The following is a 16,172-nucleotide window of genomic DNA, read 5'->3' as shown; positions in this document are numbered from 1 at the left end:
TCCATCGGGGAGGTTTTCGTTTTCTCTTATGCGTCAGTGATAACGCCTGGTTACACTACAGTATGGTTAAGATTGGGGGTCTGTCTGACTCGAGTCAACTAAACCAGGTGACAAAAACCTGCAATCCAATTGGCTGTTCAGCGGAGCTACTGAATCACGGATATCCGCAGCTGGACCCATCTCCACTTTTCAGGGAGTGAATGTGGAGGTGATGCCTTGCTATAAGTATTTAGGGGTCCACATCAGTGTCAAGCTGGATTGGCTTGTGTGCTTCTTGGGTTTCACCCAGTACTGCTGAAATAATAACACCACAGGTATTTTTTTTTAACTTGAATAAGATAAGAATTGCGTTCGGTTACTCATTACTTTAAAATTTAATCTGACTATATAACGCACATTTCTTTGAACGCGTTACCTTACTGCTCTCTAGATTGTGTTGCTGTGTTTAGCATTGTTCGTTCAGCTCGTCACCACAAATGTAGCGATTTTTGAAATATTGAGATGAATTAATGTCATCCAGGAAAACAAATGCAAGCTTTCAAAGCAGCTAAGGCCCCTTCATCAGGCAAGGTGTAACAAAGAAACTGAAAAATAGGGGCAGGCAAGGTGTAACAAAGAAACTGTCCCAGTATAAGCTAGAGTATTTTTCAGTTCCTTTGTTACACCTTGCCTGATGAAGGGGCCTTAGCTGCCTCGAAAGCTTGCATTTGTAATCTGTTTAGTTAGCCAATAAAAGGTGTCATTTCACCCTACATCCTTCTGTATCAATCTATGGCTAACACGGTACAACACTCTACTGCTATTCAACCAGGAAAAGGAATAATGCGGCTTGCCTGAACATTTGCCTTTGGAAATTTATATTATGGATGCTTTTACCTGCGGCTGCCGAAAGCACATGCAAAACAAATAGATGCAATGGACACGTGCAAAGTTTACATGGCTGCATAATTGTGTTATTTGTGGAGAAATCTACCTCTGTTGATCAGGGTCCTCACAGGTCAATAACCCGGTTTCTGTGACCGGAATAAGGGTTTACACTGCATTTTTGAAATCAGGCTTTTGTGAATAATTGGGTTATTGAAGTGCATGTAAATGCGCTAATTGTGTTCTGTCATACACTGTACAGTATAATTAAAAGCAGGTTCAGTTTTAAGCCCAGTGATCTCTGAATTTTTGATTTATGTGAAACAAAGTAAAAAAAGCAGCACCAAGATATCACACTTGTGTGAATGTGGCTTTCCTAATTGCATATTTATATCTGTATATTTATTTTTTCAAATGTATCTATTATTCATGGATTTTGGTCTTATATATAAAACCTACTAAGCCAAACTCCTCATGACTGGTAGGAACAACTTGTTAATTCAAAGGCAGCCTTCCAATGGCTGTGAACAACTTTTTAGTTTTTATCATTTTTAATAACCTCTTTAGTAAGTTGAAGTAGCTATTGCTGGCTTAAGAGCTGGCTGATTGATAATGATATTACCCTTGATGATTTACGGCTCCATATCCTCCGTTTCCTGCCAGGCGGAGGCTTTTCAGCACATCAGTGTGTTTAATAGTTTCTGGACTTGTTTCAAGATTCTGAATATTATTTTATTTTAATTTTTTTTTTTTTTTTTAAAGCCTCAATTACTTTCGTAATTTAAGAGAGTGTTAATGACTGTGTGGTAACCTTTCCATCTCGTCTATCATTTCATAATGGAGAAAAAGATACCTTTTCCAATAGGCCTTCATTAACAACTTTCTATTAAATCTAAATATGACGCCATGTACTGCTGAAATTAATAGAGTTTGAGAATGTGTAATTCATCCTTATGGTGTTAAAATCCTCCTGGAACATTTTAACTGCATTGATTTTATTATAAAAATATGATTTAGTAAGACAGAGGTCTTTAAAATTGTATCTGAACAATAAAAATGTTCTCCTCAAATCAATTGGTACTGATGCTTGCATCATTACCATAGAGTTTGGCATGAACATTATAGATCACTGCACATTCTGAATTATTTATATACTAATATGTGAAGAATACGTCTGCTTCATAAAAGGAAAGAGGCAGAAGCTGTACAGACAGACGTGAATATGGTTTGAGTAAGGACCACCAAATTCAACCCTAGACGAGTACCCATTGGATAGATAGATTACTTTATTTATCTCACATTGACGCCATTAACAGTAGTCTGTGAAGTCTTGTTATGAAGATGCCTTTTATGAAATGCAGCAAGTCTAAGTCGCCCTGCCAGGTCTTTTTGCCCTATTGCAGCAGAGCAGAGAGTTGGCCGTATCCTCAACTGAAAATCCCAACAAACCGCTTAGAGAGGAACTTCCATGCCAGGCTAGCGGATACCTGCTTAACAACCACACGTGGCTTTGGGCATTGATTTTTGTCTTAATGGATTAGGTGCTGTGTTTTTCAACCAGTTTGCCGCAGCAGCTACCCATGTGTGCAGTGAAAATAATAATGTGGCACGCCCGAGTCTGAATCTGAGATGGACAAGCTGGCCGAGACCTGTCTGAGGGAGGACAGGACTACCTGGAGAAGCTGGCATAAAAGAAGCTCCGTGATCGCTGTGTTGCAGACAACATAATCAGAGCACTTTAGACGTCATCTCCAGGCTGCTAGAGTCCATCTGGCTAGATGTGTGGTCACCAGCAACAATAATAACATTTATTTCTATAGCATATTTTCATACAAATGAGGGAGCTCAATGTGCTTTACAAGATGAAGAAAAATATAAAAATAAGATTAGGCAATACTAAGTAACAAAGAATAAAGTAAAGTTCAATGGCCAGGAGGACAGAAAAAACAAAGTAGTAGGGGCTGGAGAAAAAAAAAAAAAAAAACAAAATCTGCAGGGGTTCCGAGGTGACGAGGCCACCCTGCCCTCATTGGGCAAGTCTCACAGGGCTTGTGGAGAGAGGGCTGGGATAGAGAGGGGGCAAGCAAATTGACAAAGCAGCTGGGAGATGCTCACTAAGTGGCGCATCTGAGAACGCTTATCTCGGAGCTGCCTTTTTAGAGGCTTCTCCGGTAGTGCAGACAGTGGAGGGACATGTCTGAGCTGTAATGTATTTGTGATTATTTAGAATAGTGATATGTCTTGATTACAAAAAAGCGTGCCACCACAGAAAAAAAGGCTGGGGAACGCTGCTCGGGGGTCTCTCACTCTTGGGCACTTAAGTAGACTTTCGAGCCTCTTGCACCCTCTTTTTCTCATTTATTAGTTTGTTTTAATTCAGTTTAATTTGGTTTATTTTTCACAGCTCTTTTCACCGAGTGCAGATTTGGAGAACTGGAAATATATTGCGATCACACCACAGACCCTGTTACTCTTTCATATCTGTATATTTGTTTAAAATTGGCATTTTTGCTTTTGCTTATTGTATTAACCGCTCTTCATTTCTTGTCTTGCAGGGCCATGTAGGTACAACAGCCACCAAAAAAATTGACGTCTACCTCTCAATGCAGTCATGCCGAGAAAAGCTGCAGCCCATGACAGTGGTGACGATGGCCAACGCCAGGGTGCATGACCTGATTGGACTTATCTGCTGGCAGTACACAAGTGAAGGACGGGAGCCCAAACTAAAGTAAATGCAATTGAGGGTGGTACTTTATATTCATGGTTATTACCCTGGGATGTTACTTGTAGAATTCCTGTGGATTCCTCTTTTTGCTTAGCATCAGTAGTAGTCGCGGTTTAACACCACTTTAGCCACTTTGCAAACTTTCACCTGAATTAATTTTTGTTTTGGTAAAAGTAGCTTTTGTACTGCTGTAGTGATGACTCCAGATGCTTAATAAGGTTGTAATTCCTCATCCTGCTTCACAAAGTCAAACCCGTTTCGTGTTGCAGAGAATTTAAGGTTGACAATTTAGTTTGTATTCATTTATGGTGATGATATGAGACTTAACACTAGAATTACCAGATCGAACTTGTGACCTTTTGATTACCAGTCAGGAGTTGATACCGTTGCACCACGGAGGCAGTTGTAGTAAATGCGTGTCATTTTTCTGCAGTTATATCTATATATATAAAATCCCTATGTGCGTCCAGGTGTCCGTGTGTGGGTGTCTTCTGATGAAGTGCGCATGCACGGGACACGGTGCGATGCGCGATATTACTGTCAGAGAAAGTTAGAGGCGTTTTACAGAAATACAAACCAGTATTACTGCGAGAGGAAATTAAAGGTACACAATACAGTGACGCATATTACAGCCACATACAAGCCAGTATTACAGTCAGAGAAAATTAAAGGCATATTACAGATGTGCACGCCTGTATTACCGCCAGAGAAAAATTAAAGGTATATTACGGACGTACAAGACGGTATCCTTCAATAAGGGCGCGCACAAAAAGGCGAGCCTCAAAAGGGCGACCTCAATTGGGCGCAGCGAATAAAGGCGCGCTCAATTGAGGTTGCCTTTTTGAAGCTCGCCTTTTTGTGCGCGCCCTTATTGAATAGAGCCGTACAAGACAGTATTACTGTCACAGAAAATTAAAGGCACACAATACACGGCAGCAACCCACAAAGAACGGTCAGCTCAGCAAGTAAACATCAACAAAAGAAAGGCTGAAAGAAAAATACGACCAACAAAAAGAATGAGGTCAAAGTCCCTTGCCATTTAATATAGACTGTTCCTACTAATGTTTATGCACTACTGTTCTAGCGCCCGTTATTGTAACGGGCTAAATGACTAGTTTTTGAATAAAAGCGCACATGTTCTGTTATATTTGTACCTTATGTGAAAGTGTTTATTTGATATTTGGACTTCAGGCTTCATACATTATATAGTTTATGCCTACATTTTGTCATTTACTACTAAAATATGAAAAACGTTTCTGTTTTAACAATGTGTTTCCACAGATTACTGTAGAAACAGAACACACATGAAATGCGTGTGTTCCAAATAACGATCTATTATTTCCACTCTAAAACTCCACTTCACTCCCAGATAATAAATCAAGGCATAAGTTGGGAGAAGTTCGTGCACGTTCTAAGTCGGTGGGGGGATGGAATAGCCGGCTGCTTGCAGTTTGTCTTTATCAGCACATTTAGAGGACAAAAGACGCTGGCGGAGAGGTGCGAACGGATTTAAGAAGTGATTTAAGGTGAGACGGATCTACGAGTTTTTTCGTAGGCTCTGGTAATTCTAGTGTTAAATAATTAGAGCAGTTTAGTTTGATATTTTTTTCTTCAGTGGAGATTTACAACAACATCATTTATTTATATAGCACATTTTCATACAAATAATGTAGCTCAAATTGCTTCAAAAAAGACAAAGTAAGAATTAAAATAAGAGACTACTTAATTAACACAGAATAAAAGTAAGGTTCAATGGCCAGTGAGGACAGAAAAAACAAAAAAAAAAATTCCAGACGGCTGGAGAAAAATTAGATCTGCAGGGGTTCCAGGCCACGAGACCACCCAGCCCCTTCTAGGCATTCTACCTAACATAAATGATTAGTCCTCATTATATTCAGGGTTTTCATGGAAGGACTTGATGACAGTCACATGGACTTCTGGCCTTTTAATCCATCAATGTAGGGACATCACGGTGCTTTGATTAGGTGGTGGTGGCGCAGGTCACCACCACAGAAAACTTGAAAAAGAACAGAAGAGAAAGTAGGGGTTAGTACGGATTTTGGAGCCACCATGAATAGTAATGATGATTAATTGAATATGCAGAGCATCAGGATTGAATTAAAACGAAGTTATGGGAAAGCCATGTTAAAGTAATGTATTTTTAGCATTTTTTTTTAAAGTGCTCCACCGTATCAGCCTGGCAAATTCCTATTGGCAGGCTATTCCAGATTTTAGGTGCATAACTGCAGAAGGCCGTCCGCCTCACCACTTCTTTTAAGTTTAGCTCTTGGAATTCTAAGCAGACACTCATTTGAGGATCTAAGGTTACGATTTGGAATATAAGATGTCAGACATTCCGATATATAAGATGGAGCGAGATTATTTAAGGCTTTATAAACCATAAGCAGTATTTTAAAGTGGATTCTGAATGATACCGGTAACCAATGTAGTGACATCAAAACTGGAGAAATGTGCTCGGATTTTCTTTTCTTAGTTAGGATTCTAGCAGCTGCATTCTGCACTCGTTGCAATCGATTTATGTCTTTTTTGGGTAGTCCTGAGAGGAGTGCACTACAGTAATCTAGTTGACTGTAAACAAAAGCGTGAACTGATTTAGATTTATTTTGACATCGAGAATGTTATCAGAAGTAGTGGAAGGCAGTGTGGTGTGGTGGTTAAGGCTTTGGACTTCAGACCCTGAGGTTGTTGGTTCATATCCTGCTATTTGACACTGTGTGGCCCTGAACAAATCTCTTCACCTGCCAAAAACCAAAAAGAAATGTAACCACTTGACTGTCTGATGTTGTGAGTCGCCTTGGATAAAGGCATCACGCAGGTAATAATAATAATAATTTTGCACAGCCCAGCCATATTGAGTAAAAATAATTGGGAAGTAGAGAATAATAGAAGCAATGTATAACTTATTTCAAGTTAAACCATTTTAATGGCCGTTTTAGTGCACTGCCTTTGTTAATTCAGTCCTTCCCCAAACCTTATCCTATCCCATTTTTAGTTAAACTGCAAGGCTGAGCTTCACCCTGGAAAGCCTGTTAGTCCACTGTTGTGTTTTATTTTTTGAGCTGTCAAAAAATGAAAAGGGCTAGCACTCAAATCTTCAACTATCACAGCTATGCACAGTTATTACAAATCATGCTTCCCGCAGTTTTTGAATCGTACTTATAGTTTACACACTCTTCACAGTTATACATATTATGTATTTGTTTTCGCAGATGGTTTTAAGGTGGCTTCATTTGAAATTAAAGAAATAAAATAGAGCTTATATACATGAAAATAAAATTGCTGCCACAATCTTATGTCTACAGATTAAAAAAATAGCTGAAAGATACTGGAAAAATAACTTTAAAAAGTCAGAGACACCACATTTCAGCTGTTCAGGGAGTAAACATGGAAGGAGTTTCAGTAAGAATTGAGTGGGAAAGTGGAGAGAGCTAAAGGAAGTAAAATACTGGAAGACCAGAGTGTAAGCGAAATGAAGATAAACGTCTTCATTGTAGATCAGGGGTCGCCAGCTTCAGTCCTGGAAGACCACCGTGGCTGCAAGTTTTCATTCTAACCTTTTTCTTAGTGGGTGACCTGTGTTTGCTGCTAATTAACTTTGAATTCATTTTAATTGACTTTGTCATGAAGACTCAAACCCCTTAATTGTTTCTTTTTCCTTAATTAGCAGCCAAACAATAATGAGATACAAAATGAGCCAAAACAACCGATGTCCATTACACAATATCTGATAATAAAGAAAGATGAACGTCTCAGGAATGCTGATCTGCTCAGGTCCACAAAGCATTTGAACAGAAAAGAGAAAATCCACAATTACAGAAATGTTTGCTATTGGTACCACAAGAGCAGTAACAAGCCATAGAATTAAAGAATGGGTTTAATTAATAACAAGACTCGGTGCTGGTTAGAGTGAAATTGGTTGGAGTTTGAGGCCCCGACTTAGTTGGTGTTCTGTTGGCTCACTCACTTCACATTTCATTTTTGTTTGGGTGCCATTTAAGGAAAGCAGTGAAGCATCTGAGAGAAATGATGAATAAATTCAAGGGAACAAATCTTAAAAAAGCAAGTCAATTAAAATGAATTCACAAGAAGTTAAATAGAAGCACAAACAGGTCACTCATTAAGAAAAGGGTTAGAATGAAAACCTGCAGTCACGTTGGTCCTCCAGGACTGGACTTGGCAAGCCCTGTTTTAGATAACAACAAACAGATCTATCTATCTATCTATCTATCTATCTATCTATCTATCTATCTATCTATCTATCTATCTATCTATCTATCTATCTATCTATCTATCTATCTATCTATCTATCTATCTATCTATCTATCTATCTATCTATCTATCTATCTATCTATCTATCTATCTATCTAATGTTGTGAATATAGAATATATAATTTACACGTTATAGGATAAGGTGGAATACTGTAGAAACTGAAAAAGTGTGGGGAGTGAAGGAGGTGTTCTGCTCCACTGATGAAGCGTAATCAAAAATCAATTTCTAATAATGATACTCGGGCAAATATGTGTCTTTTGTATGGTGCATACCATTTTCTATTAGATGCTGCCTTTCATATTTATCTTTTATAATATCTATCTATCTATCTATCTATCTATCTATCTATCTATCTATCTATCTATCTATCTATCTATCTATCTATCTATCTATCTATCTATCTATATATATATATATATATATATATATATATATATATATATATATATATATATATATACAGTGCCTCATCTATCTACTGTATGTATTCTGTAGTGCCTATTGTGTTTTATTCTATAGTGCCTTTTATATTGGCCTTTTCCAATTACCTATCTATTGTATAGTGCCTGTCATTTTCTGTTATAAAGTGCATTTCATATATATCATTTATAATTATCTATTTATTATATAGTGCCTTTCATATTTATGTTTTACAATTATCTATTTATTCTATAGTGCCTATCATTTTTATTATATAGTGCCTTTCATATTTGTCTTTTCCAATTACATATCTATTGTATAGTGCCTATCATTTTCTATTCTGTAGTACCTTTCCTATTTATCTTTTATAGTTGTCTATCTATTTATTGTATAGAGCCTTTCATTTTATGTCATTATCTATCTATCTATCTATCTATCTATCTATCTATCTATCTATCTATCTATCTATCTATCTATCTATCTATCTATCTATCTATCTATCTATCTATCTATCTATCTATCTATCTATCTATCTATCTATCTATCTATCAATTATATAGTGCCTTTCATCTATCTATCTATCGATCGTGTGGAGAGTAAACCAGCATCTTAGGGTTTTAAAGATTAGTGGATTGCCCGCTAACAGATCCACAACTGACAGACAGCCCATTTCAAAACATCAACTATGAGGTTAAAATGATAGTTATTTGTTAGTTACTTTGGGAATTGAACCTAAGAATAACTTACACTTCTTATGTTTTATTGATTAATGTCTTTTTAATGCTTTTTAGTGGAACACACACACAGACAGAGACAGATCAATGTCTTTTAGGTTTGGCGAGGCCTCGTAGTACACTGTAAGCCAAAGTCCAGTGTTGTCTATCTAAACTGCAAGGCCCATTCTAAATATAAGAAGTCGTGTTTTTGGGAATGTGTGCCATGAAAATGCCCAGCAGGGCAAGTCCTGTCTGTATTGTCAGAGACTCCGCTGCATGGAATGCACAGCTTGGTGCCAGTGGTGGCTCTGGATTGTTAATGAAACCATAAATGAGAAATTTGTGTGGATTACGAAGTCAGTGGCTGGAGACTATAAATGGGTTTAAAAGAGAAAATGATTCTGTGGATGGATCAGTTTACAAACTAGGAAAAGTCTAATGACCCTCAAAGAAAACAGAGAGCTAACTAAATCACTTAGAAACAGTATTAGGCTCATGTCTACACACAGTATAATCAGATAGTTTTGGTACAAATTTTGGAAGATACTGTAAATGCAGAAAAAGCAGTAGACCAACAGGGGTCTTTAGAAAGCCGTTTCACTTTTGAACCCAGAACTGAACTTTAGAAATGCCAGTACCGTGTAACCCAAGTGAACAGGATAACCGGTTTCAGTGGCACTGATGCAATTAGAAAGGTTTCTCTAATAACCAATTATTAGTAAACATAACTAAGGATAAACTAAGAGAGTTGCTACTGAAAATGGGACTTTGCAGCCATTAAGTGAATAATACAGTAAAAATCAGCTCTTTGATGCAGTAATGGACATTATACACACTAGTAATGCCCTGGCTGTATTTTGAAATCAAATTTAATGGTATCTAGATTTAAAAAAACATGTTATCTGTTTCTATCAAAAGCATGAAAATTTCTGGGTTACACCAAGCATTTGTCTTTACTTGGGTTGACTGAAAGCAAAGCATTTCATTACTGACAACGTGAATCATCAGGTGACTTTTTAGCACCCTGACCTGCTAAAGTTTGGGTTTAAAGGCTTGCACCAATGCAAATGTGACCTTTCTTTATCTTCTTGTATAACACGCTACCGTGGCTGTTTGTTTGTCTGTCCGGGATTTTTAGTCACCTTTCACTCACAAACTGTTTGACCGATTAACCTGAAATTTACTACACATATACTACGTGACATCTACTATCCGCTTTCGGGGTAACGATTTGATCTCCGATCTCCAAGGTTATTCCTCCTTTTATTTTTATTTTATTTTATCGTAGAATCAACTCTCGGCAGCGGCCAGCAGGGCAGGCAGTGTGGTGCATGTGTATGGGTGCCGTCACTTCCCCTACCTCTTCATATCTTAAATCATTCTTGAAGACTTAAGTGCCAGCTTAAGTGAAAAACTAAGAAAAACGTACTAAGTTATTGCAACACAAACACTGACTTAATCCGTTTTAACGTGAAAAGATGCAGACGGAAGAAGACAAGAAGTGGGCCGCTAGGGTGGAGTAAAGAAGAGCTGATCAGGAAACAGCAAGTGCATCAACCTCTGAGCAAACAAATGCTAAACGTACAGAGAAAGAGGAGGAAGACCAGGAATGATCAAGTCAAGTGGATTCACTGCATGGGATCGTGCAGTCCGCCATCACTGGTTATTAAATAAAGAAGATATAAGCATTGAGTATCATTAAACAAAAGACAGAACTTTCAAAATTAAAAAAGAAGTTACATTTCTTTCAAAAGGCTAGAAGAACACAGTTTATTTGGAATTAGTATGTGTGAAATTTTAACACATTATCTTACATTTTACTTTTAGGTGGAGTCGGTACATTTTTGCCGACTCCGACTATAGTAACACAATTACTGCTTCGGACTCCACGGCCCTGTGAGTGACGTTAATTATTGATGCTAAGAGGAGGTAAGAACAAGCATCAGGAAGGCAGCGTTGCAGCTTATACAGAATAAATAAATAGAAACAAATAGGGATGACTGTAGTGGTTATGAAATCAATGACTCTTATTCAGTTTGTTAGTTTAATATCTAATGCTATATCACAGTGAGCATTTTGTTACAAATGTTAATTCTACATTTTGGTGGGGGGCATCACTTAGGATTAAAAGTGAAATTTTACTGTGTAACAGCGAGCACTTGAGACAGTTAATTCTAAAGCCACAGGAAGCTGCATTCCACTAGCTATGAGCTTTATTGTCGCAGCATGCATTCGGTAATATGCTTTTATTTGTTTGTAAGCCCAATGCTGATGAAATGTTTTTTTTTTCGTTTTTTTTCGGAGAATCTTACTATTTGTGATGTTTGTCATATAAACCCTCATGATTTGCCAGTAGCCACACTCCCTCACACCTCTATCTGTCAATCATCAATCACCGTTGCGTTCACAATTTCATACTGCTCACCCAGTCGGTTTGAACTTATTTCTATTTTTATTTAAGTAGACTCTTAAAAATCCTTTATTTAGTTCCCAGGTATATTATTGCTTTAATAAATTCTGTCTCATGTTTTTTTGTCATCCCTGTCTTTTTTGCCCTTTCTTTGTGAACTTGATTAGTCTATCTTTTAAACACCTAACATATATCAACAGATTTACTTTTCAATAATCTCAAAATACTCTCGCCCGAATATTTGAACCTGAACATGCATACTTTTTTTCTGCTTGGTAATAAACTTTTACATACAGTGCCTTGTGAATGTTTGTCCTGTTTTGTCGCATTATAGTCTTGAATTATTATGGATTTTCGTTTGAATTTTACGTACTGGACTTAACAATATAGTCCAAATTGTTGAAGTGGAATGAAAATAAAGTTCCTTGTGTATATCTATAAAAAAAACACGTAAAAACATAGTGTGTGTGTATTTATCCAATTGGGTACAGAACCCCTAAATAAGATCTGTTCCGGCCGGTGAATTTCAAAAGTCGCATAATTAGTTGCTTATGTTCCTCCTGTGTGCAATCAGTGTGTGTCACCTGATCTGTCACATGATGTCTGTTCCGAGACACCCCCGTCTCTGCAACACCACTAAGCAAGCGACATGAAGACCAAGGAGCACACCAGACTGGTCAGAGACAAAGTTGTGGAGAAGTGAAGTGTTTTGTCTTGGTAGAGTAATATTTTACTCTACTTTCCCCTTTTGTATTATTAATGTGTAGCCTTTGTCAAAATGCCTCAAATATCCCAGACTTACCAATGTTTATCAGGTATTGTACCATATAACTTCTCCCCACCTTCCCTTCTACATGTATAACCTCAGGCAATATGACCCTGTGTTCGGATTCAGCGGGTTGGAAAATGGATGGATGGATGGATGGAAAAGACAAGGAGGTGTTAGGTTACAACTTAAACAATGTATTAGTGATAATATTCATAAATAATAACAATATGTAAAGTACATTTGAATATTGGCAACCATACAACCTGATAAATGTTGATGTGGAGTTTCAGGCAGCACACAGACTTGTTAGTTGCTTAAAATGTCTCTAGTTAAGGCATCATTTGTGGTCAGCTTTCTTCAGAACAGGCCGCACGCCTGTCTCAATATGGCTGCCGAGCTGTGCTCTACATTGTGTTGTCCTTTTCAGTTCATGGTGTTTGATTGTCTTTCATCATTTTGGTAAGAGAGAGAGAGTGAGGTAAAGCAAGCAAGTTTATAGGTTTTCTGTCCAACCCCTACAGCCAATAGGACGTCGTGGTACTTAAAGGCTTATGATGCAAGACAGTTCCAAACAGCCGTACTTCAGATCAATGGGGGGGGACAGAAAACCCTCACTCCTACCCCCAAAACCATATGTTAAGGTAAAGCTTGGCAGTTAGGCAGCCTGGCATTCCTGTGAGGGCTGAGAGAGAGTCCTGCAGAGAAATACTTACCAAACTTGTTTGAGGCACTTCCCACCAACCCTGTCGTAAAATTACAAAGAGACTCAGTCATAAAGGGGGGGAAAGGGGTTCTTAAACCATCAAACCATTGCTGCTGTTATCAATAATCCATCCATCCATCATCAAACCCGGGTCACAGGGGTCTGCTGGAGCCAATCCCAGCCAACACAGGGCGCAAGGCAGGGAACAAACCCTGGGCAGGTGTGCCAGCCCACCGCAGATTATCAATAATGTAATACTAATATTACATTGCTTTGTCTAAGTTACAAATAAAGACATACAAAATATTTATCAACTTGTATGCACAGTTTCACATCACAACATAAAGAATCAGGGTTTGGGTTATAAAAGAATATCCCTAACTTTGAATATCCCACAGAGCACCATTAAAACCATTATCCTAAAATAGAAAGAATTTGGCACCACTACAAACGTGGCACAAGAAAGACGACCAACAAAATTTTGCAGACCAGGCAAAGAGGGCGTTCATCAGAGATGCAGCAAAGAAACCAAGGAGAGCACTGAAGGAGCTGCAACGATCCACAGCGGAGATGAGAGTATCTCTCCATAGGACCATTTTACGTTGTACATTCCACAGAATTGGGCTTTATGGAAGAGTGGCTTGAAAAAAAAGCCATCACTTAAAGAATAAAATAAGGAAGCATGTATGGAGTTTGCCTAACATCATGTGGCAGGACCACCCCAAAAGTTATCTGGTCAGAAGAGACTAAAATTGAACTTTTTGGCCATCACGGGAAACGCCATATGTGGAACAAACCCAACACTAAAAACCCCATCACCCCGAGAGCACCGTTCCCACAGTGATGAATGGTGGTGTCAGCATCATGCTGTGGGGACAGGAAAACTGACCAGGATTGAAGGAAAGATGGATGGCACTAAAATACCGGGCAATTCTTGAGGAAGACCTGTTTCAGTCTACCAGACTGGAGCGAAGGTTCATCTTCCAGGAGGACAATGAATGACCCTGAACATCTTGCTAAGGCTACACTGGAGTGCTTTAAAGGGAAACATCAAAGCCCAGAGCTCAATCCAAAGGAGAATCTGTGGCATGACTTGAAGATGGCTTTAAACAAACACCACCCGTCAAACATGAAGGAGTTGGAGCAGTTTTGACTTGAGAAATGGGTGACAATCCTAGTGGCCAGATGTGTTGAGCTAATAGAGACATTCAACAAGAGCCTTGCAGCTGGAATTGTAGCAAAAAGGGGGCTCTGCAAAGTATTTTTTTTTTATATTTATACACCCATCTTATCTTATTTTTATCTTAATTATTGTTCAATACAGTAAAAAAAAATATTTTGCACTCTGAAAGTGGCAGGCATGTTGTGTAAATCAAATGGTGCTAATCTCCTGAAAGTCTGTTTTAATCCCAGGCTGCAATGTGACAAAACAGGACAAACGCTGAGGGGAATGATTACTTATGTAAGGCGCTTTATTTTATTTTAAATATTTTTGCTTTTCCTGTTAGATTGTGTAGCTTGTCAAAGGTTCCAGTGTATGAAGGGTTAGCATTAGTGCAGACTTAAACATTCAGTTACAGTGTTTTCCTTCATTGTGTGTTTTTTTTGTTCCCCCACTTAAAAATAGAATTTGGTCTAAATTCATCTCTCCCCAAATTCAAAGGTATTGAAGCTGGCAGTATAACTCCATTTGTTTTTTCAACGGGATTTGTCATTTAGAGCACTTAAATGGAAGAATCTTTGCTGCTGTTTGAACTTTTGTTCTAAGCAGGCTGCGCTGAGTAGGCACAGAAATTGAGTTATCGATTGGAAGTTTGCTGAGTTTCTGTGGTAACCACAAGAAATTACAAAAGTTCTTTGACGTAAAAAAAAATTACCTGTTCAGGTCAATTATTTTATTAAATGTAACAGTATGAAATAAGGGCATAACTGCAAAGCCTTAAGTCAAAGGGATTTTTCTTTTTTTTTTATTTCACTTAATCACAGCTGCTGGTAAAACTGGGCTTTACGCTTCTGTGTTGCGCGCTTTTCGTCTTAGACGTGACACTCCTCCCATCTTTCTTTCTGTTGCACAGTAAGTCGTATTGTTCACACAGTAGAAATGAACAAATCACTAAACTGTTTCACCTTCTTTGTATAGATTGCAATTTTGGAATCGGTTCTGACAGGATTTACCTTGGTTTCATTTTTTATTACACAAAATCTCTGATTTTGGCAGAGGTGTGTAGACTTTTTATATCCACTGTACCTGGAAACGTCTTTCTTTCTTACCTGAAAAATCTCAGAACACCACTTACAACACTGTCTACAATTAGCAGAGCCTGCATCTGATGCTGTTATTGTTTTAGTCGGCTGTCTGGTGGCCAAGGAAACTCGAAAGGAAAGAGAAGAGTGTTAGGCTACGATTGTCTAGCCAGTGGGATAAGGAAAGCTTCCACCAGGGGGGACAATGGACCCTTCTTTGCATTATGGAGTTACTCGGGCTGCTCAAGCTCTTTTGTATACTGCCCTCTCCTCGGAGGTCCCACCTGAGCTGTCAAAAAGGTGTAGCGGTCCGGTGCCTTGAAGATTCACACTGTCAAAGAGACTGTGATTTCTTTATATTTTTTGGTGGAGATTCCCGGGACGCACCCAGCCTTGGCCCGACCCGCACGCACTCACAAGCAGAGACAAAAAAAAAAGCAACCGGTAATAAAACAATTAAAAAATGTATTAAACAATATAACTACACGCTAAATAATCCCTCCCCAGTCCCTTTACGGTGATGTACAATAAACATGAAAACAAACCACAACAATACACACACTATAAAGTCCATGGCAAACAGCAACTAATGAAATGCATTGATGGAGGCAGATAGTCCAGAGATCAGCACGTTGAATGGGAATGTAAAGATAGTCAGTCAGTCATTGTCCAACCCGCTACATCCTAACACAGGGTCATGGGGGGGGGTCTGCTGGAGCCAATCCCAGCCAACACATGGCTCAAGGCAAAAACAAATCCCGGGCAGGGCGCCAGCCCACCACAGGACACACATACACACACACACCAAGTACATACTAGACACAATTTAGGATCGCCAAAGCACCTCTTTGTACTATTGGAGGAAACCCACGCAGACATGGGGAGAACATGCAAACTACGCGTAGGGAGTACCCGGTAAAGATGGTCCTACCAGTATTTCCTAATGAGATGAAGATGGGTGAATGGGATCAGGAGCTCTCCTTTCTTCATAGGATGACAACAAATCCTTGGATAGTCCTCATGTGCAGGA

General features: G+C 38.6%; 1 protein-coding gene across 1 annotated transcript in view; it reads left to right on the top strand.

The window, feature by feature from the left end:
- mapkap1 (MAPK associated protein 1) overlaps window positions 1-16,172 on the top strand; it is a 438,131-nt gene that overhangs the window by 135,605 nt on the left and 286,354 nt on the right. Inside the window, exon 5 of the mRNA XM_051932333.1 lies at window positions 3,420-3,592. Coding sequence (XP_051788293.1) covers window positions 3,420-3,592 — 173 coding nt within the window. The remainder of the gene's footprint in view (window positions 1-3,419; window positions 3,593-16,172) is intronic.

Source organism: Erpetoichthys calabaricus, chromosome 9, assembly GCF_900747795.2.
Source record: "Erpetoichthys calabaricus chromosome 9, fErpCal1.3, whole genome shotgun sequence".
NCBI classification, from domain to species: Eukaryota; Metazoa; Chordata; class Cladistia; order Polypteriformes; family Polypteridae; genus Erpetoichthys; species Erpetoichthys calabaricus.
The sequence above is the reverse complement of the archived record's forward strand: the minus strand, read 5'-3'. Positions and strand labels throughout refer to the sequence as shown.